Genomic DNA, 22254 nt, shown 5'->3' with positions numbered 1-22254 from the left:
TTGTATTTAAATTATTATGTAATTGATGACTATTTTTTTAGGAAATGTTCAAGTAGAATGTAATACCAAAAGATATTGAATATACAAAAGCTTTGTAAGGGGATTATTCATAAAGCTAAATTCTCTATTGCTAATCTAGCTGTATAAGGGTAATAATTTTAAAGCAATCAATTATATACATAAAATGAGGAAGAAAAAAAAAGGTGCAATCCATTACATATATAACAAAGAGCTAAACAATTTCAATTTTCATTCACATGTTGACACGTGACAATGTAATTGATCGACACGTGGCATTTTATGATTTTTTTATGCTTTCTTAAAAGGTGTAATTAAAATTTAAAAATAGCTACCTTCGAAAGCTTAATTTGGGTGATAAGACCTCTTTTTAGTGAGGCGATCTCTTCTTAAGGCGAATGTTCAATCATTAAAAAACGTAAATGTTTGAAGATTAGATTTTATAATTTTTTATTAAATATTTAATGTAATTGATGATATGATATATGATGTAAAATTAAATTATTAAAAAATAAAAAAGGCTTTTATTCATTTATCCTTAAAAGTGAGCTGGCACTGGGATAAAAATCTAATTTAACCCAATTTACCTCAATCTTGTGTTGCTGTTCAACTAATGATTGTTTCCACATGTGAGAATGTTTTGGAAACATACTTCACAATTATAGTCTCTAGTTACAATTTAGTGGACTTCTCATCATAATTATCCGAGAAGACCGCAATACCGAGCACAACCATCTCAATCACAGACGCATTATCCGAGAAGACACAAATACACGAATGTCTTCGTCAACGCGCCCGCGTACATCCCATCACCTCAACAACAAGAAGCTGGGACAAGTCAGACGATGTCGAGCGCAACCGACGCACGGTCCCATCCGGAGATCCAAGAGTACGATCGGAACGATTAGGTCAGGACGGATGACGAAGCCATCGACCTCTTGGTTTGGTGGAGACAGAATGCGAGGAGGTTCTCGGTCTTGTCATCTATGGCACAAGACATCCTCACCATCCCTGTTTCAACCGTGTCATCTGAGGCGGCTTTTAGTAGCGCGGGCCGCATCATCGACGATAGAAGATGTAGCTTGAAACCGGAGATGGTCGAAGCATTGACGTGCGGTAAAGATTGGATTCAACATAGAAATCGAGCACAAGAAACATTCATGTGCTTCGATATTCTTGACGATTTTGAAGTTGATTTCGCAAATGTAAACATAAATGGTTAGACTAACTTGTATAACTAAGGGATATCCCGGCCCTTGTCCGGGATAAATTTTCAAATAATTAACGAGGAAAGGGGTGCTCTTTTTCCTCGCCGTCGCACCTTTTTAGGGGTCGGTGAGGTTTTTTAGGAGGCCCATTTTTAATTTCACATTTTTTTATTATTTTTTCTACCCATTTACTTCAAAATCTTTTCAATTAAGTCCTTGTATATAATTATTGAACTTCATTTAAATCTTCATTTATACCCACTTAATCTAAATTCCTTTCACTTACATCCCTCTATTTATTTATTTAAATTCATTTAAAACCGACTTTTTTATTTTTTATTTTTTTTATTTTTTTTTATGCCTAATGGGGTCCCGAATTCCCGTTAGGCAAACTCCCGTCCCGTCCCATTACTTAACGGGACGGGACTCCCGTTTGACCAATTAACGGGAGTCCGGGGTTGGGCGGTAGCGGGAGGCGCGGGAGATCCCGCTAGGCCAGGTTTAATCATAATACACCGATTAATAGACTGATAAAGTTTACCAACCGATCGAAAATGCATTGCTTTGATTACCAATAGAAGATAAGAGGGTTTTATTTTTTATTTATATATATATATATATATATATATATATATATATACGCTCATAGTCAGTGACGGATCCAGGATTTCAATCAAGGGGGGGCAAATTTGAGAAATATTTTTTAGGAGGGGCATTATTGAAAAAAAACTTATAAATTTGGGTCAAAAACATAATTATTAATAAAATTTAGGGGTAAAATTATAAAAATATAAAAATTTGGGGTTAAAAAATAATTTTCAAAAATTGAGGGGGGCATTGGCCCACCCTGGCCCCCACCTAGATCGTCACTGCTCATAGTCATAGGCTCCTAGCTAGAGAGCCGAATTGATAATTATATTAAAGATTTGATAGTTATGATAGTTCTTATTTAGGAAGATTTGATAGTTCCTATTTCGCAAGATTTTATTATTTTTTTGGGGTTATAGGACAGTACAGGTACAGGTACAGCCACGTAGTCATTACGGATGTTTTGAACTAATAGGGAAAGTTTTGGAGCCAAAATTAAGGTTTAGGTATCATCATAATACATGCAAAAAGAAGATACTAAAAACCGGCCTTGCAGTGAAGTACGTAATCTTTTTTTTTTTTTTTTTTTTTTTTTTTTACGATACCAAAAATTAGTTTTTGGAATTCAAGGCACAATGAAGATTATTTTTGACCAGGAACAGGACCTATCACAAGAATATTTTTTTTAGTGGGGCGATACCTCTGAAACGACAGATTTCCCATCTTTTCTTTAAGCTCGGGGGAAATACGATCGGGAGGGGCTAATTCAAAACCTTCGGGTAAAATAAGAACAACCCCCACATTCAAAGCCCCTTTTTTACCATTAGCAAGAACTTGTTTCAATTGCGGATCATAAGGAATTCGAACAACTGCGACATGACACACCATATCTGTCATGGGTTCCAAAGTAGACTAATAGTGATTACTAAGGGCATGCTTGGTTACTTAGATAAAATTGGATGAGAATAAGAATGGCAATATAATAAAAATGGGTATTCTTTTGTTTTGTTTTTGTTTGCTATACAATTTTAAATAGTTAAAAATAAAATGGAATCAATTGCCAAATATACCTAACTAATCTTAGCCCTATCAAACCAGATCGTAAGTTTAAGAAACCCCGTCAATGGAGTCTGATAACATTTGTTCTACAAAAAATTAGAAAAAAAAGACTTAAAAACTTTATCTCTTTGACAAAATATTCGTTAACGTGTCTGAGTTTGGTGTTCTGAAATTGGAGAGTTTTTAATTTTTTTAAGAATAATTTATATTTATTAATTTAATGATTAAGGGATAAATTTGGAAAAATAATTGATTACACAATGAAATGACTCATTCTCTCCAATATGTAAGGAATGAAAATGAAGTAATCAGGATTCCGTAGAATGGTGATTACAACCCAAGAAAAATAACCCAAACAAAGTAGTATAATTTTTTGGAAAAAGATACCAAACATGCCCTAAGATCTATACCATATGTAGTGGCAATATTTCTTTCCTTCTTCTTTTGTTCAAAATATTGTTAGTTAGTTGGCGTGTGTGAACATAAATTATTAGTGTGTGTTTATATACACACACAAACACAGCTTAAGTGATATAATTATGAAGAGGTACCCACGACCCATGTGGAAAAAGGGTCTCATCCCTCTCTCATCTAGCTCCTCCAAAAGCTCTCTCTCTCTCTTAATCAATAAAAAAAAAAAAAAAAAAAAAAAAGCTCTCTCTCTCTCTCTCTCTCTCTCTCTCTCTCTCTCTCTCTCTCTCTCTCTCTCTCTCTCTCTCTCTCTCTCTCTCTCCACATCATGAAGGCCATTCCTTTCATTAATATTTTCAAGTACTATAAATGTTTCCCAACAACTTTTTGTTTCTCACACCAACAAGAAGCTATTCACTATATAGTGCACGCATAAAATATGGCATAATCCTCATGAATTATTTACTTATATTGATTAAAAAAAAAGGAATTATATACTATTCATGGGAAGCTTAATTTCCCACTCCCATTTTTTCAAGACTCTATACTAGTTGGTATATAGTCACATTTGGTGGTAAAAAATAGAATGAGATTCATGTGGAATATTTCAAACATCAATACGCACTATATTTGGACTTTTCTTACAACAAGTAACATTCCTATATTTGTTGGCTTGAATACATGATCGAACATATACACAAACTTGTGCAATCTTATGTGTATGAGAAAACTAATGCATTTCAAATTAGCAACAAAGAAGTGGCAGTGGTAAGTCATAGGGCAAAAAGTATTGAAAAAAAAAAAAAAAAAAAAAGTAATTGGCGCTCCTTATATGAAGTGGGTGTTCCTGAAAAATAAAATATATATTTAAATGGGTGTTCCTGAAAAATAAAAGAATTAATGACATTTTTAGTCCCTGGACTATGTCGTGTGTAACAACTTGGTCCTTCGGCGAAAAAAGCTGTAACATCGATACCTGGTGAATGTGATAAAATCACGATTGATCCTTCTGTCAAATTTTTCGTCTATTTAGACAGAAATGTGCTGACGTGGCTTGATCGACTAGGGTAGTTAAGTAATTTCCACGTCTCCTCTTTTTTTTTTCCGGAGCGGACTGTCCTGGGCTTAGCCCAAATATCTTCATTCGCACCTCTCACTAAATTCACTTCCAGGACGTCGCTAACAGAGGACCGGACGAGGTTCCCCGGCGAACACACTCCAAAGAAATCCCTAATCTCATTCAACCAGAAATAATCAACAAGTCCCCAAAACCAATCCCTGCAAAAAGCCCTAAAGCTCCGACCTTTTATCTCTCAAAATCCAATCCAATCGAATCCAAAGTGTTTTTGTTGATTAAATTTGGGGGTAAAGCCCAGGAGAGTCAAGTTGTGGACATCACGGCTATACACGGAGATTCGCGGTCTCTTCCGATTCATGTCCGGTCAATTCTCCGTCGCAAAGGCTCAGTAGTCTTGACCTGTATCCCCTCCCCTCACGGCGGCCGCAGCGCTCTTCCCTCCGAAGGCGGTTCTCCCTCCGACCTCCTCTTTCTCGCCGGCGGCGGCCTCGGCGACTCCTGATTTCTCTTCCTTCTCCGATCTACAATCCACTCACTGTTTCTTCTCTCTTTCCCTTCTCCTTCCTCGCCTCCTTTCCTTCTCCGTTCAAGAGGTCGTGTTATAACAGCCGATAAGATGATGCTCAGAATCAAGCGAGTTCCGACCGTCGTGTCGAACTACCAGAAGGACGACTCCGACGAGCCGAAAGTCGGAGGTTGTGGCCGGAATTGCTTCAGGACCTGTTGTCTTCCAGGTACTAATTTTTTTTGGTAATTTTGTTGTTTGGTATGCGTTTTGAGGAGTTAGGGTTAGGGATTTGTGATTTTGTTGTTTATTGTGAGTTATAATAAATTATTGAGCTGATATGAAAATACTTGAAGAATTTGAAACCATGAACAAAGTTTGTGGTTTTGATTTATTGTGTCTGATTTCGGTGAGGAGTTTGTATTTTGTGTTCATGTTCTAGCTAATCATGAAGATCTAAACTTTGTTGCTGTGATGTGTTTGGATTATAGGGTCAAAACTTCCCTTGTATGCATACAAGAAGCTTGAGAAAGTTGTGGAAGAAGACAACGATTCGCTCTCCAGGCCGACGGTTCCGGCGGAGGCTCGCCCGGTTTTGTTGCCGGCGGTGGCGGCGCAGGCGGCGCTGGACGGGCTGAGGAAAGCAAACTTCGATGTTTTCGATCCGAGGCTGAACAGAGGCGTCCTCGGATCGCCTCCCTTGTGGTTTCAACTGAAATTGAAGTGGCATTCTTTGAGAGGGAAATACTGATTCCAGTTTCTTAAACTTTTTTTTTTTTTTAGGGAAATTTAGTTTCTGAATTATAGAGTTTATCATCGAATTGGAGATCATATACAATTGGATGATCTGAGTTTGATTTTAAGCTTGAGGATATTTTTATTCTTGTTTGAGATATATAATTCCAGGTTGTTCTGAGTTTTGATTTCGAATATGATCTCATTGTTTAGACTTTAGATCTCCATGAAAATGGCACACTGTGTCTGGTTCAATTCAAACACGTTAATGACTAAACCAAACAATTAGAAAGAGGGAAAACATATAAAAAGAAGAGGAAAACCATTAAAACATGGGCAAAATGGTAACTACCCTGCCACGTCAGCACATTTCTGTCTAAATAGACGGAAAATTTGACAGAAGGATCAATCGTGATTTTCTCACATTCACCAGGTATCGATGCTACAGCTTTTTTCGCCGAAGGACCAAGTTGTTACACACTACATAGTCCAGGGACTAAAAATGTCATTAATTCAAAATAAAATATATATTTAAAGGTTGAGATTTGGTCACTATTTATTTATTTATTTTGTGGGACATGTAGGAAAAACGACAAGTGGAAAAGGAAAAAAAAATTAAAATTAAATAAAAGCCAATAGCCATGATCTGCCATCCTGTGCAAATCCCCACATCTTTTGTAATTTTCTACCATCAAAAGCACCAAACCACACTCTCCCTTTTCTCTCTCACTTGCATATTTAGGTATTATAGTTTCGCAAAGACACAAACCATCATCACAAACAATGATAATTATTTTATATGGAATTAGCAAAAGCCCCATGTAAAGTGAAGCATAAACCTTGTGGGACATGACCACGAGTGACCCCTAATCATGTGCTTGGGAGATGAGAATTATATTAGATAAAAAAAAAAAAAAAAATTAGTGACTAAATGAGATATATGTAATATTATGTTTCTCATTTGTCAAGTGTTGAGACTAATTTTTCATGCCAAATACCAATGGCAACTATATAATTAGCATAAAAAATAGAATATCATAATTATTTGCGCTAGACATTAAAATGTTAAGAAATATATTTGATTATAAGGTCATCTCCAATCAAACGGCATAACGTCAAATTTGGTGCATAAAATTCTCCAACCATACTGCAGATTACATGATATATTTTAGTATTTGTACGGTATCTTGTCATATGTGACGTGATACTGTATACACGGCATAACTTGTTTTTTTTTTTAACTTTATTTGAATACTTATATATATATATATATATTTAAACCATATGCACTTTCATAAATAACCAAAATTTACAAATTGACTACCATAGAAAAAATTGTATAGTAATTTAGGTAATTATTATAATGTATACTCATATATTGACACTCATTTTAAGAGGTCATGATCGAGTTCATTATGATGGATTTAAGGCCCTAAAGTTTAGTCTATTGACACTCATATATTGATACTTATATATCAACGTCTTTATAGCATGACACATGCATTGCTTTAATTTGAACTATATTCTTAATTTTTAGATAGTTCGATTAGAAATTTAAAGTAAAGGGTTTAAATAAGCTTTATAATTAACTCTCCCTAAAAAAATTGCCTTAAAAAAAAGAAAAATATAATCAACTATGCCACTTCAAACGGTATAGTCGTAAAAGAGCCAACTTTTAGAAAACTTTGAAAAATAATCATTTTTGCTTATGTGGCAATCCCACCAACATTTTCCATCCCAATTATAACCTTGACCACGTCCAAAAAAATTTCTTGAAAAATAAGTTTTTTTATTTTTTAGAATGTATAATTGATTAGCAGTTATTTAGGGATAATCAATGGTGTTCTCCCCGTCGAAGATATTGTTAGGAATTCTTGCCCACGAGAGATAATGAATAAATCATAAATGATTACTAAATAGAATAATGGTTTACTTTATTAGCATCATATGATAAGTGGGTTGAGCTCTGAATATCAGGATCAATAACAACTATCATTTGTAGCCTCCGTATTAAATTGAGTCATGTGTTGGGCACCTGAGTTCGAACGGTAAGCTAAGACGTGGTCGATGACTGATACACGCCTGGATAGCTGTATCTAAAGTCATATATGTGGAACACTAGTGAAGGTTGATCACGACGTGCGAGCATTATGCACTTGTGGTAAGTGCACGGCCCAGACAAGCTTTGGTTGTAGATGTGTCATTTAGGTACCGTTACGACACACTAACCGAGGTTGCTATGATGGTCACAGAGAGACTTGATCTAAATCTCGAAGTGATCATGGACACTGGATCATGTTACCGCGCTCTTTGACTCATTCTCTAAAAAGCTACTATCATGCTAATCACAACTTATGTCTTGGGAGTTTCATAGCATAATTTGAGTGGGAAGTGGTTGACAGATACGGAATCCAGCTTTCCTGAAAGAAGGTCATTGTTCACTCGACTAATGGTTGATTCCAGAATCGATAGATTACCGGCACTTCCGAAGTATGAACGTTCTGAAGAATCTTTCGATGGAGAAGTAACAGTGCTTAGGGTATATAAGTATCAAGAAAAGTATAACGGATAAATTGACCTTTCTCGATACGCGTTGAACTTTGAGGATCTTGATCGCGTACTGACTAGATCATTGGACACTCGTCAGTCGTCACGATAAGTAAATATAATTATAGTATAAAGGAGAGTTCAGTATTGGTGTACCTAGGTGGAGTCTGACCAAGATTAGACAGATCGATGTGAAAAAGAGAAATGACTTTTTCGTCTTTCTATCAGATTTGTTAAGCTTTTATTACTATGTCTATAGTCCTTGATTCGGCTTCAATAAGGCGAATAAAGAACCTCTAATAATAATGAGTTTCATTATTATAGATCTCACAAGCTGTAATGGTGATTGACAACATTAAATTCAGAAAGTTGGTATTTGCTGAATTGTTAAAGTATTTATAGTAGAATTGTTTATTTATTGTTTGATCAAGTAAATAACCAATTAATCCATTATTTATTTATTGTTGGACCAAGTAAAATAAATAATAAATTGGATTTAAAGCAATTGAGCCTTGCAACATGCGAAAGTCGAATTTTTGAAATTGGCAACTAGGAAGTCGCGCAAATCCACTTGGCCGTGTGCCATAAAATTCGTTTTCTATTTATTGGTATTAACAATATTTTCGCTTTAGTTGTTTAAATTAAGGATGGAATAATATTTAAAATAAAATAAGATATTGTCATTTATTCTTTCTCGTGAATATCTAGAGAGAATATATCTTATTTCCTTTATTATCTCAGTAATAAATATTCTTTATTTAAACAGAAAATAAAATCTAATAGATATTGATCTGATGGCTAAGAGATAAAGTAGGATTCATGAGATGGGATCAAATGTGCTGAATTAAATCCATAACGTGAACACAATAAAATGAAATAATAATATATTCTGATAGTTACCATGAATATCTCATTGCATTACTATAAATAATGGTTCATGAGAAGAGAAAAATAAGATTTTTGAAAGAGCAAAAATTCGCCCATCCCTCTGTGTTGGCCGCGCGCTCTCTCTCTCTATCTCTATCTCTCTCTCTCTTTCTCTCTCTCCCCTTGGAATTACTCAATCCCGTTCTTAGAAAAATAAGAGTGAAATCTTGAAACGACATTGTTTATAGATGAGTGAGATTATAGAATGTGGTCCCACACCGTCTTTCTTTATTCGTTTGGAGATTACGTCTCGAAAGACTACGATGTCATTAAAAGGAGTACGAGGATCTGAAAGCTTGAAGAATGAGCTCTAGGCGTTTTGAAGACGGATTGTGAAAGTTTGAAGTTTCAGTTCGTGAGTCCAACCCGTAAGTTTTCTATGAACTTTATTCTTTGTTCTTATCGGTTGCTTGACATGTTTGAATGCTTTCATAAATTAATTAATAAGTGCATCTATATCTTGTTAGATAACCATAAAATTAATTAGCTCTTGTTAGTGTAATCAATTAATTCCGCAACTTATATGGTTATTAAGGTGAACAAATCACCTACAAGTGGTATCAGAGCGATTATTCGTGTCTGATACCAACCTTCTGCAACTTATATGGTTATTAAGGTGAGCAAATCACCTACAAGTGGTATCAGAGCGATTATTCGTGTCTGATACCAATATGTTTTTTCCAACAGATATGTGCAGGGTATTCTTAACTTTGTTGTTTATTTCAGTTAATTTGACTTAATAATATTCGTTATTTATTGAAATGAGCCATTATTTACTGAAATTAACATTTATGTTCGATTCTCCTTCTTTGAACTTCAAGTGATTTATGCAAGGTATTGTTAATGGTGTTCTTCGCGTCGAAGATCTATGCAAGGTATTCTTCGTGGTGTCTGAGAAGCAGCAATAGGTCTTGGTTTTTATAGATTCGATATTGATGGTGGGATTTCGAGAACAAAATCTCTTTGAACGGTGAGAGAAAGTGGGTTTCATATTATATTTATTTTGGTAAATGACTATTTTACAAAATAAACGAAACATTGACTATTTATGAAAACTTAAATTTATAAATGACCGCTCTTACAAAATAGTAAACAACAAGAGTTGTAAAGTATGTTATTATTATTTTTAAAATATAAATGAATAAATATTTACCCAAAATGAAAATAAAAAAGGTCTTGGTACAGGGAAAGAAACCAATCCTTTTAGAAAAGAGTGCTCTTTCTAATTATTTCATTTTTCTATAATAATCTTCCCTAATCAATAATACAAATTAATATGTAGATAAGCTCGCCACGGAACATTGCTTCAATGATGGAAAAAATAGATCAAGATTTTAATTTTTAAACCAAACGAACATGAAATTGACAAAACAACAATTATCCAATTCCAACCCATAAGAAGTTAACAACTACATTAAAAATTACTAAAAAAAAAAAAAAACTATTATTAAACACTTAGTCGCATACGTGAGAGAGTGTCTACCATAATTATGATAATGTGATTATTTTAGCCTAATATGGTCATAATACTAGAGAAGAGAGGCATTGACTAACCCACAGACCCACTACACAACGGGGATAAACAAACGACAACTAATGGAGCGTGTATTCCACACACCAATGGAAACAAAACCCTCCTTGTCTACTGGGCCCCACAGATGACACGAGGGTCCTAATTGGCGCGTGCAAAACACTTATTTCAGCTAGCAAATCCGGTCAAATAGTCTTGCTTGTTTGTAAGTTGTAGCAAATGTCTTTGGGGGAGAGAGAGAGAGAGTGAGTGGTGTCAGAGATTAGAAGCAAGAGACCGTGCAGTATTTGAAGCATAGATCTGGATCGGCTCAAAAAATACCAACACACAAACACAAACACAAACACAAAAACAAAACTCTCTCTATCTCTCTGGGTCTCAGGAGAGAGAAAGTGTAATAATTAAGTTGACTGTTGGAGTCTTTTAAGAGTGCGAAAAAGGGATAAATATATAGTTATATACGTAGAGGGTTTACTAGAGTAGAGAGCTTTTTCTGCTCTTCATTGGCAGTGAATTTAATTATGGGCAAGTGATGGATTTTATTGCTTCTTTTCTTTCTTCTTTTCTCTGCGCATTGCTATTAACAGCATACTGAGAATATGAGGCGGTGGTTTGGCTTTTCTAGTAAAAAAATATTTAGACTTTGACTGCATTTACAGTGCTTGAAGTTTGAGCTAAAATTATTAGAGGAGAGAGCGAGAGAATTATTAGAGGGGAGAGAGAGAAAGGCAGCAAAATAAATACACTCCATATTTCATGGTAAGCCGTACTTTTTTGAATCACAGTTCTGAGTAAAGAGAAAATGATGGTAAAGGTTTCGTCTTTCTTGTTATTTCCATTTTGATTTAATTTTTAATTTGTATTATTTGTTCAAGTGTTTCCTTTCCTCTCTTCCCTTTTTAATCAATCAACAACCACACGAGAACACTATACTTTCTCTCACACATATATATATTAAAAAAACTCTCTCTCTCTCAATCAACTTTCTTTTTCTCTTTACCTTTCTTTTTCTTGGGTTGCAGGAATATTACGAGCAAAAAAGAGAATTATAGAAAGAAAGAAAGAGAGAGAATCACTACTCACTGGTCACTGCTATTACTATTACTAGCTCTACTACTTTTAGCCTCTCCACTCATCACTACTCCTACTTGGGTTTGGTAGGTAAAAAAAAAAAAAAAAAAGTTCCATTCTTTTGCTGTTGAGAAAAAGAAAAAATTTAACTCTCTCTTATGAGTTATGTGTCAAAACTCAAAAGATTACAACTTTATTACCTCCTCTTCTAGCTCTAGTATTCTTCTTCTACTACTAGACTAGAGAAAAGAAAACGCCCAAAAACAACAAATCAAAAAGACGAAGCCATGGATTCTTATGAAGCGACTAGGGTTGTTTACTCAAGAATCCAAAGCTTTGACCCTGAAAACGCCTCTAAGATCATGGGTCTCCTTCTGATCCAAGACCATGGCGAGAAAGAGATGATAAGGCTGGCTTTCGGACCAGAAACCCTAGTCCAATCAGTGATCCTCAAGGCAAGGAAAGACTTGGGACTTCCTTCCTCAACGAACTCTCCTTCTTCAACGCTCTCTTCTCCTTCTCCTTTTTGCTCCTCAAACCCAATATCCATTTCACGCCAAAACTCTAATAACTCTCATCGTCTCTCAATAACCATCACAAACCCATCTCACGAAAACCCTTCTTCTTCTTCCTCTTCCTCTTCAACGTCCTCAAACTCTCTCAGCTCTTCTTCTCTACCCTTTTACCGACAAAACAGTGGAAACACCATGGACGAGTTTCTAGTCCAAGACCAGCTCTCTTTCCTCAACGAAAACTCGTCCCCGGACAGTAGTAACAATTTATTCTTCGCCCACCAAGACACCGGCGATATGTTCTGGCCGAGCTCTCCGTCGACGGTCCATCGCCGGAGCTCATCGGTGAGCGACATGTGCCTCTCCGCAGAGGATCCGAACTCCGGTGGCTTCGGATGGAAGCCTTGTCTCTACTACGCTAGAGGGTTTTGCAAAAACGGTACGGCTTGTAGGTTTCTGCATGGCGATGAGTTTTCAAGCAATGACCATCATCATCATAATCACTGTCACCACGAGCTTCTGAGATCCAAGTCCGTTCAAGCGCAGAGACTGGTTTCGTCAGTGGCTGATTCGTTTCCGTACTCTCCAAAGTGCATGAACTTTCTTCTTCAGCAGCAGCAACAAAATGAGTCTCAAAGGTTTGACCTTTTTTTTTTTTTATAAAGTAAAGTTCGAGTCTTTAGTGTTTTTTTTGTGACAAAGATTGAAGCTTTGTGGATTTTTGATTGTTTTACTAGGGCTGCTGCGACGGCTTTTATGATGGGTAGTGAAGATTTGCACAAATTTGGAAGGACTCGTTTGGAGAGAAATGAATTTGCGTTGAATGGTTGTGTAAATCCGGCTTCTAGGCAGATCTACTTGACTTTCCCGGCTGACAGCACTTTCAGAGAAGAAGATGTGTCGAACTATTTCAGGTAAATAATTGAATTTAATTTTAGTTACATGGGTTATTTTGATTTTGGTGAGTTATAATGTTGATGTTTTTTTATTGTATATATATAAATGTTTTTGAAGTATTTATGGACCGGTTCAAGATGTGAGAATTCCATACCAGCAAAAAAGGATGTTTGGGTTTGTGACTTTTGTGTACTCAGAGACTGTGAAGTTGATTTTGGCCAAAGGGAATCCTCACTTTGTGTGCGATGCTAGAGTGCTTGTTAAGCCTTACAAAGAGAAGGGAAAAGTCCAGGACAAGTACAGGCAACTCTTTCTCTTTCATTTATTTTTCTTTCTTAATTATATATATCCTTGGAAAAAAACCTAAACTTTTAGTATTGATTCAAGCGTTTGCTTATTTTTCAGGAAGCAACAACAGGCACAAGTGGAGCGAGGGGATTTCTCTCCCTGTGGAACTCCCACTGGATTGGAATCTAGAGACCCATTTGATCTCCAACTAGGTTAGTTTAGTTTTGCTAGTACCTAACATGACAAAAGTTCTAGTCTTTTAAGTCATTCTGAACCTGTGATTGATGGGTTTTGTTTTTTTGGGTGCTTTTAGGAAGTAGGATGTACTACAACTCTCAAGACATGTTGTGGAGAAGGAAATTGGAAGAGCAAGCCGAGTTTCAGCAAGCTCTCGAGTTTCAAAGCCGAAGGATTATGGGTCTTCAGCTTCTAGATGTGAAGAAGAATCACCACCGAGCAATGTCTGTCGGAAGTCCCATTCAGTCTCCGACCCAATCGCCGGCCAACTTTTTCAGCAGCTCTGAAATCTCGCTCGGTAACCCAAGTACTCAATTCTCTATATTCATTTTTTGTTTTTTTTATTATATTAATCCTTGTAAGTATCGTCGAATGTAAAAATTTCGATCTTTGTTCGCAGATCAAAACTGTTCGAGCCCGACCCCGATCCCCGTGACTGCTCTCGATCCACCGGCGTCCGTGGGGAGCGGGAGAGAGTCTCCATCTAGCCGCGATGAGAATGTCAATGATAAAGAGAGCTCTCATGATGAAATGGGTGACTTGTTGGAAAGGTATAATAATAAAGCTTTATTGTCCATTATCACATTTGTGATGTAAAGATTCCAACTTTATCATTATTTTTTCATACTTTAGTAGTACTAATAATTAACAAGACTTGATTCCAAAATGGGGTTCTTTCTCTTTTTTTTAAATTTTTTCAGTTTGGAGCATAATCTTCCGGATAGTCCATTTGCATCTCCAACAAAATCCGGTGAAGCAAATTACAATAATCACATGAATGCCTTCTCTGGCCATCATGTGGTTGTGCCAAATGAAGCCAATGGTCACACATTATCACCAACCAATTCTTCTCCCTCAATTTCCAACATAAATATGTCCACCACACTTATTCCATCATCTCCCACATTGGACATGGCATCTTTCAAGTCCTTCAATTGCCAATTGCCAAGGTAAAAAAAAAAAACTAACTTTTTTTTGTAAACTAATAATGACTTTCCAATCTATTGGCCTTTACTTTGGATTCCCTTTTTATCCAAAATCTTAGCTACGCAAAGATATGTCACCATCTTTGTGGTGACAACATAAAATTAAATTCTTGTTTTTAATTTTTCAATTGATTTTGTTTATTTCAAATTCAGGTTCACATCTGGCCATGGAGCCATAGGCATGTATGCCGGCACGGCCGGTGGTCCCAAGTTCCCGGTTGGAATTTAGCTTTAGCTTCCCTAATCTTTAGGGTAAGTTTTTTTTTTTTTTTTTAAATTTTAATTTTAATTTTAATTTTTAATATCTTTTATTTTGTATTCATTTCATTATACTAATTCTTTTGGGGGGTTTTGTTTTGTTTCAATGTATGCAGGAATATCACTGAGAAATAAATAACTCCCCAAAACTAATCCAAAAACAAATATATATTGTAGAGAATCACTACTTATCTTTACCATCACCAAAAGCCATCATGATCATCAATCAATACCATAATACTATACAAATTGCATACGTGAAGAAGACAGCTAGTAAAGGAAGTGGGGTCATCACAGCCAATTTCCTTTTTTTTGTTGTTGCTATTTTGGTTTTTATCATCATCATCATGGTCATGTTCCCATTTTATGTAGTTTTGAGTCAAAACCACAGGTAAAAAAAATGCACAAGGAAATATTAGAATATAAAGTTGTCAAAGAAAAAAGAAACAAATGTTAGCTTGTAACACGTTGTAATTCCAAGCTTCCCATGATTGAAAAGGGGCCTCATAATCTTAGTGTTTTTTAGTATATTGTTTTAGACCTATTCTTAGAAAAAATCAAGATGATATCAGATTATTGTACAGAAGAAGCAGAAAAAGAAAGAAAAAAGAAAAAGAAAAAAGAAATCAAATGCTGTGTATGGCTTCAAACTGCAAAGGAACACGTCAAGGGCATTTTGGGCAGAGAAGAAAAACATAAGGGAAGCTTCTACAACTACTACGACTACTAAACATATTCCTATATAAATATGTAGTTACATATGTTTAGTATTTATTTATTTGTTACTTTGTAGTGTTTTTTATTGCCATACAAGGTAATGAAACCTTTCTATAGTGGTGTTACCAATTAGAAAGGAGTTTAGGAACAAGGATGTATTCAGAAAAAAAAAAAAAACAGAACAAAAGGAGAAAGTTTTAATTCAAAAAAGAACTTTACTTATTTTACGAGATTTTCTCTTTATTAATTATTTGTCTCCTTTACTTCTGATTTGCTTAGTGATTTCAAGTAAGAAAAAAGAAAAAAGAAAAAAGAAAAAAGAAAAAGTATAAGTCTCTTGGTGTCAAATCACATATTTCTTTTGTTGCATTATTGATAGGGTACACAAAGTCTGAATCTTTTTTCTTTTATTAATATTATTTTCTTCTATTCATGGAGGTGAAAATGGAATTGGGGGAGAAATAATAATTATAAAACATTAAATATTAAAGCTGAATGTGGGTCCCACAATGCAGAGCATCACATGGTGGGGTGTTGCTGACACTGCTTCAACGTGGGTCCCATTTTCCATTAAAATGCCAGCCAGGTTTTTTGTGGGACCCACACACCCATGTGGTGACGCCTATGTCTATATTAATATAATAGATATATTACTCATTTAAAGGAAAAGAATTGATGAATGATAATGTATATATACAAATCTGTATACGTACAAAAATCTAAAAGCTGATGGTGATGCTCGCACGTATGACAAAATTGCACGGATGAATGAAATGAAGAGAATCTTTGGGGGCTCTGAAAGGCTGCTTGTGAGTGAATGTGTGACATTTAAATAAAATTAAAATGGAAAATTGACCACAGTTGCTGTTTTTAATTATTAACTGTTTGCTTCGGAGTTTGTGAATAAAAAGGTAAAATGTAAAAATGGGAAATTTTGATTTTAACGGCCTCGGTGAGTCGGTGGATGACAAGTCCTTTGTGGGATTTAACTATTAAGAACTTGTTTATATCGGCCACGATTTTCAGAAGAAAAAAAATAAATAGTGATTGGCAAATATGAATCGCATTAATAACAGCCTTAATGATAGCTTTGAAACTTCTACGAAAAAAAACTAATGACAATGATAAATCCCTGTTTTGAATTAAAAAAAATTATTTTCCAAATATATTTATTTCGCAGTCATGCAATCATACATGAACTTGACAAGTAATTTTTTTTTTATTTGTCTTATATAAATAGGTCAGAATTGTGATTATCTAGTTGAAGTGTTGAGCTGTCATTTAGAAATTAATGTGTATTAACTTTTTTTGCAGTTAATCTTCATCTCGCATATACATATATATTTTTTTAATTTGTGTTAAAATAATGTGAAAAATGGTTAGTAAAATCAAGTAGAATGTTCTTATGTTTTGGAATTTGAATATTTGTATGATAGCGGTGTAACTTAAATATTTATCTACATCAATAAAAATTAATTCAAAGATATGAATATTTGTTATTCCATCTTAAAAAAATTCCATGGTCTAAGTCAGTTGACACGTTTAAATTAACCCTAAAAAGTCACAATTTTAACTGTTTAATATACTACAAAATCTTTTATAAATTGATAGTAATTAGGGAAGACAAATATAAATTACTGAAGATATACAGAGGATGTCGAGTCCACATCTAAATCAAGTGTTTGATTTTTTTTTCTTCTTCTTCATGAATTACACCCTTACACATCTATATTTTGTTTTGGCTTGCACAATTAATCTTCCATCGCGAGCTTAATTTTATTTCGTCATTCTTTTGAGGGTTATATATTATATGAATTAATTGTTTTATGTTAGTTGTTTAGTGGCCGAGATTGGAATATGTTTGTTTTGAAATATTTAAATCATGGTTGATTAATGTTGCGATATTTTCGCACACACAAGTGAACATATCATCCAAGTAATATAGAATAGTAATTACGGATGTCGAACTCACGAGGACTAAGCTTAATTAGCGATTTAATTAACTAGACTGAATTGAACTTAAAAGATAGAGAAGAAGGATTATCACTAATTTAAACAAGAAATAAAGGAAGCAAAAAGAAATGGTTTTACGGCTGTGCGAAGGTAAGAACTCTGATTTCACAAATCTATTCGATGATTTGGATTCACAGAAATAACGCACGATTTAAACATTTATACTTTGCTAGTCACGTTCACAATAATAATATCACTAAATATCTCTCGAGCATCTTATAACCTAAACCTATGCTGAAATTTTATCTCTCGATATCAATTACTAAAACCAAGGCAAACATTAAACACAAGAACGCTTAAACGACTCAGTAGCAACCTAGTTATCTCTAGTATAGTAATGTATTACAATAATTCAATTTAAAAACACAATCAACCTAATCTTTCTCAAGGATCAAGTCAATATAAAAATCATGAACGAGTTAGCTAGTCACATTCAAGCATTAAGAACAAAATTGAATTAAGCAAAGCAATATAGAACGAATAAATACCTAAATAAAGTGAATTTGAATCAATAACCATGTTCAAGACTCGCTACACCATCACCCTTAAGGGGATTAGTTTATGGCGACAGGAGTAAAAGAAAAACAAAATAAACAAAAGCAATCCATGAAAACCATAATAAATAAACATAAACCTGAATTCCAAGGATAGTGCTAAGAAAGAAAAAATGTTGAATTCGCGGTTGTTAATCGAGCGAACGGTCATCTTCTTCTCTGGTTTCCTCTTCTCTCCCAACTAGCCAAACAATCTAAGAAAAACTAAAATAAAAGCTAAAGTGTGTTTATAGGTCACACCAATTGATTATATAGGTTTCCTCCTGATTTTCAGAGTGATCTGGATCGTTAAAACTGATCCGACAGCTCAAAACGATTCAAACAACGCGTAGAAAGGGGCTCGCGGCGCTCAGATGAAGGGTTGCGGCGCGCAGAGGAAGGCTTGCGGCGCGCTTCGAAACTTTTAAGAAGTGCGCAGAGCGCACATATCTTTATGGAACTTTCGGCGACATTTGGACGACACCTCGCGGCGTGCGAAGAGAGGCTCACGCCGCGAGGTAGAATTTTTACTTCCCCACGAAACACACGTAACGCTCTGGGATTGTCTGAATGCTCTGCACGACGCACGGAGGCTCTTATTTTTGTCCCTTCGCTTCTCGTGCTTCGTTTTTACCCGTTTCGATTCCCGATTGCTTCGTTTTGCCTAAAAATGACTCCAAAGAGCTTATAGAGGCTCTTTTACTCTTTTAAACCTATAAATCCTCATAAACACACTAAAACCATTAAAAACACTTGAGAACTCGCTAAATTTAAGCCGAAAAATAGGAGTTTAACGCGTAAAAACACATATATCAATTAACAAGGTTATAGTAATCCAATATTAAACAAAATTTAATTAAAAAAAATAGAAGTTTGTTTCTTCTATTTTTTGTTAAAGGATACTTTTCGAGTCTTCCGGTCCACTCAGATGTATCTTTAATCTTTTATCTCATGATCGTCAAAACTTACTCGTTTTCTATCTAATTTTTATAAGAAAACGTGGAATGCTAGTCAAAAGTAGAGTTCGAAGAATCGGAGAGTCAAGATCGATTTCTTTCTACCATATCTGAAAATTTGATCACTTGTACGTATGATCACATGTGAAGAGTCAAAGCAAGATTTAGTCAACGCTTCAACACTACTTGAACGTTCAGACAAAGTCTTACGAAGTCTTGCATCAAACAACTCAAAAGGTGAACTATCTTCTACGAAGAAAAGATCTCTTTCCATGAACAAATTTATGTTGAAGGTCAAGAAGATCAAGCGTCGACTTATATCGGATGGACATGTTTAGTTGCCTAATCACACTCGTGTCGATGCGATCTTCGAAGACCTTTATGCAAAGTAATACTCTTCATTGCATCGATTGAGATTCGAGTTGAACCTTATATACTTTCTGAAGTTGAATGTCTTTTATTTTGGCTCAAGAGAAGGGAGTTGAAAAAAAAACTCAGAACCTGGATTCAAATTGGGCTACTCATCACACCAATCTCTTGACATGTACATGTGTGAGGAAAAATCGTTTTCCCAATAATGTAAAATAATTTTGCAGCCATTATTATACAAACATCATTTTTTCGGTATATAAAATAATTTTGCAGCCTTTTTTTTCGCTATATAATTGAATTGTACTACTTCTTGTTTATGACTATTTTAATTCCATTCATTTGATCAATATATGTAGATTTTAGCGTTTGGCTTGCCAATCAATACGGTAAAAGGTTAATCATATATCGCAAAAAAAAATTGCAATAATGACGTTGGTGACTAAAAATATAGAAATGGATGTTGTCCAAGCTATTGACCAACTACATCTTTTGCTCTATTAACAAATTAAATTTATGGTTAAATTGAATTGGGGTTCTACATTATAGCCGAAGGAAAAGAAAGATAGAAATCAGGTCAATTTCAGTGATAGATAGTGTTTGAAAAATTAATAATCTTTGGATGGGTTCATCAATACGAGTTGTTGTGATTGCTAATTATAATATGTTTGAAAAATTATGTAGTGGCCTATATAATTGTGGGGGAATAATACGAATGCTGATTAAGTACATGATCATGATGTTTCGCTTTCCATTATTTATGCATCTCTTATATTTATCTTAACCTAATCATACAAGTTATATATATATATATATATATATATATATATATATATATATATATATATATATATATATATTTGAATATAAATGAAGTGTGCGAGTAATACGCACTAGAAAATGTGCTCTCTTATTTCACGTGAAAGCTAGTAAAACCAAATTAATGTTTAAGAATATACGTAGGAACCTAATTTATGGCTTACGGGGACGATCTACATGTGGTTCCGAAATTCGTTTTAGAAAGTCAATGAAACTTGAATAAAGTCAAGGACTATTGTTAGTCTTAGATATTTGGATGCTTTGTTTTATTTTATTTTTACATACTTTAATTTTATTCTTTGGTCGAATCAATTACATGGACATTGGTACTGCTAAGATTCTATGAGTTGTGAAACAAATGAGATTGTATATTTATTGGAGAAATAAAGGACCCTGAGTTTATAAATATATATTTAATTTTTCAAACATTTATAACGTGTTTTCTAATATACTATATTCACAACCAACTATTTATAGCCACGACACTTTTGACGAAAAAAGAATATAGCCATGGCTCATCCCGACATTTGAAAGCTCATGGAAATTTCATTTCGAATAAAGTGTCTTCCACCTCTTATTATTACTTATTAGAAGTTGCATTTCTGTTAGACAATTTAGTGTATTCCATTGCTTAATGAAAGTGAAATTTTCGTTAGGTTTAATAAAAATTAGCCTTTTCGTTAATTTTCATTAAATAATAAAAAAAAAAAATCAGATTTGAATGGTAAATGAAAAGGATTAAAGTGTTAAAATTCTAAAAGAAAGTACTAATATGCAAAATAAATTTCATCTTTATTAATAACTTTTTTTTAAGTTAAAATATTACAACGAGATTATGAGTAAAACATTACAATAAGACTACATTTCATTAATAGTCATGTTTTGAAAATTTATATCAAAATTATCAACAAGATCAATGTTCACAAATGTTTCTTGAGAACGTTGTTCATGTTTACACCAATCTTTGTAAACGGTGAGTGCCTCGACCATTTCGGATTTCAAGCTCTACCTTTGATCGTTAATGATGCAACTCAAACTACTAAATGCGGACTCGGATGACACCGTTGAAACCAGAATCGAATGTACTTTGAGGTCGTCTTGGTTCATAGAGGCAAATTGTTAAGAGGTGTATAGCACAATCTCGTCGTGTTCAGACATCTCTTGAGTGGGCGGAGGATGTGGTGACGATCTTGGAGATGAAGTTCCGCCTCGGGCAAAACGAGCTATATTCCTTTACTAGTTGATGAGTGTCGGGGTGGACTCATCTCGGGACAAGTTGGAATCTGTCGCTGGTAATACTTGAAAATGAGTAAGACTCTTCCACGACCCTAACATGATCATGTGCCACGTAATCTTGTCCGATATGACATTTTAAATACTGTAAAAATGTCAGATAACCCCCAAATTTCATTCGGGTGTCTAGAATGCATGTAAAACCATATAAGTACGGAATCTTTGAAGTTCTCCAATATTTAAATTTTTTTGCTCTCATAGCTGTGACACATGGTTGAAAAATTTCAAAATGGTTGCAATCGTGAAGATGTTCGGCCATTATTTTTGTAACAATATGTATCGCTAAATAAGATGTGGATGTGTAAACGGCGGACAATGCACATGTTTCATCGTAAAAAAATGTGAAGAAAATGAGTAAAACACTTAACCACTGTGATGTTTACTTCGGTTATGTCATGACATCCGTTTCTGTTCACGTATTCACGTGTAACCTCTACATTATCTATCAGCCAAGAAAGAATTCAACATTAAAAATATTGAGTTACACCTCATCCCCTGTTATCGTTATCGGCATGAAAGGTCTTCTTTAGCCCACGACATAAGATTTGTCGGTTTGAGATTACCCTCTAGTTATTTTTTCTTTCATTATTTTGCTTACAGTTACATGGATCATTATACCCTTTTTGTCATGTTTATATCTTTTTGTTAATATTTTCACCACGTTTTATTCCTTACTTTAATTGAGTTCATTCTAGCTA

The 22254-nt window shown here is 34.6% G+C and overlaps 2 protein-coding genes across 4 annotated transcripts; both read left to right on the top strand.

Annotated features, from left to right (window-relative positions):
• The first annotated feature begins 4395 nt into the window (after nucleotides 1-4395).
• LOC149382926 (uncharacterized) lies at nucleotides 4396-6058 on the top strand. Its single transcript, XM_089629262.1, has 2 exons — nucleotides 4396-5096; nucleotides 5359-6058. Exons 1-2 carry the CDS (start codon nucleotides 4979-4981, stop codon nucleotides 5616-5618), a joined length of 378 nt encoding a protein of 125 aa, XP_089485388.1. The 5' UTR covers nucleotides 4396-4978; the 3' UTR covers nucleotides 5619-6058.
• A 4857-nt stretch (nucleotides 6059-10915) lies between these two features.
• Nucleotides 10916-15840, top strand: LOC149382925 (Zinc finger (CCCH-type) family protein / RNA recognition motif (RRM)-containing protein). 3 transcript variants are annotated; one of them, XM_089628383.1, is made up of 10 exons: nucleotides 10916-11366; nucleotides 11630-12828; nucleotides 12928-13104; nucleotides 13205-13390; nucleotides 13493-13587; nucleotides 13689-13910; nucleotides 14013-14163; nucleotides 14314-14562; nucleotides 14752-14850; nucleotides 14973-15840. In XM_089628383.1, the coding sequence occupies exons 2-9, from the start codon at nucleotides 11966-11968 to the stop codon at nucleotides 14825-14827; spliced, it is 2019 nt and encodes a 672-aa protein (XP_089484509.1). In that variant the 5' UTR covers nucleotides 10916-11366; nucleotides 11630-11965; the 3' UTR covers nucleotides 14828-14850; nucleotides 14973-15840. The 3 variants fall into 3 exon arrangements, with proteins under 3 accessions (XP_089484509.1, XP_089484507.1, XP_089484508.1); XM_089628381.1 differs by having other exon boundaries at nucleotides 13689-13919; XM_089628382.1 differs by having other exon boundaries at nucleotides 10917-11366; nucleotides 13205-13384; nucleotides 13689-13919.
• The last annotated feature ends 6414 nt before the right edge of the window (nucleotides 15841-22254 follow it).

The sequence above is a fragment of the Urtica dioica genome, chromosome 10, assembly GCF_054948205.1.
Source record: "Urtica dioica subsp. dioica isolate 48M chromosome 10, U.dioica_male_clone48M_v1_H2, whole genome shotgun sequence".
Classification (NCBI taxonomy): domain Eukaryota; kingdom Viridiplantae; phylum Streptophyta; class Magnoliopsida; order Rosales; family Urticaceae; genus Urtica; species Urtica dioica.
This window is presented reverse-complemented; position numbering and strand designations above follow the sequence as displayed.

What these genes read in the sequence shown, in the direction of transcription:
- LOC149382926 (XM_089629262.1), top strand. Translation starts at nt 4,979, where the DNA reads ATGATGCTCAGAATCAAGCGAGTTCCGACCGTCGTGTCGAACTACCAG. An exon ending in CAGGACCTGTTGTCTTCCAG is followed by an intron (nt 5,097 to 5,358) that starts GTACTAATTTTT and finishes TTTGGATTATAG; the next exon opens with GGTCAAAACTTCCCTTGTAT.
- LOC149382925 (XM_089628381.1), top strand. Translation starts at nt 11,966, where the DNA reads ATGGATTCTTATGAAGCGACTAGGGTTGTTTACTCAAGAATCCAAAGC. An exon ending in AAAGTCCAGGACAAGTACAG is followed by an intron (nt 13,391 to 13,492) that starts GCAACTCTTTCT and finishes CTTATTTTTCAG; the next exon opens with GAAGCAACAACAGGCACAAG. An exon ending in ATGGGTGACTTGTTGGAAAG is followed by an intron (nt 14,164 to 14,313) that starts GTATAATAATAA and finishes AAATTTTTTCAG; the next exon opens with TTTGGAGCATAATCTTCCGG.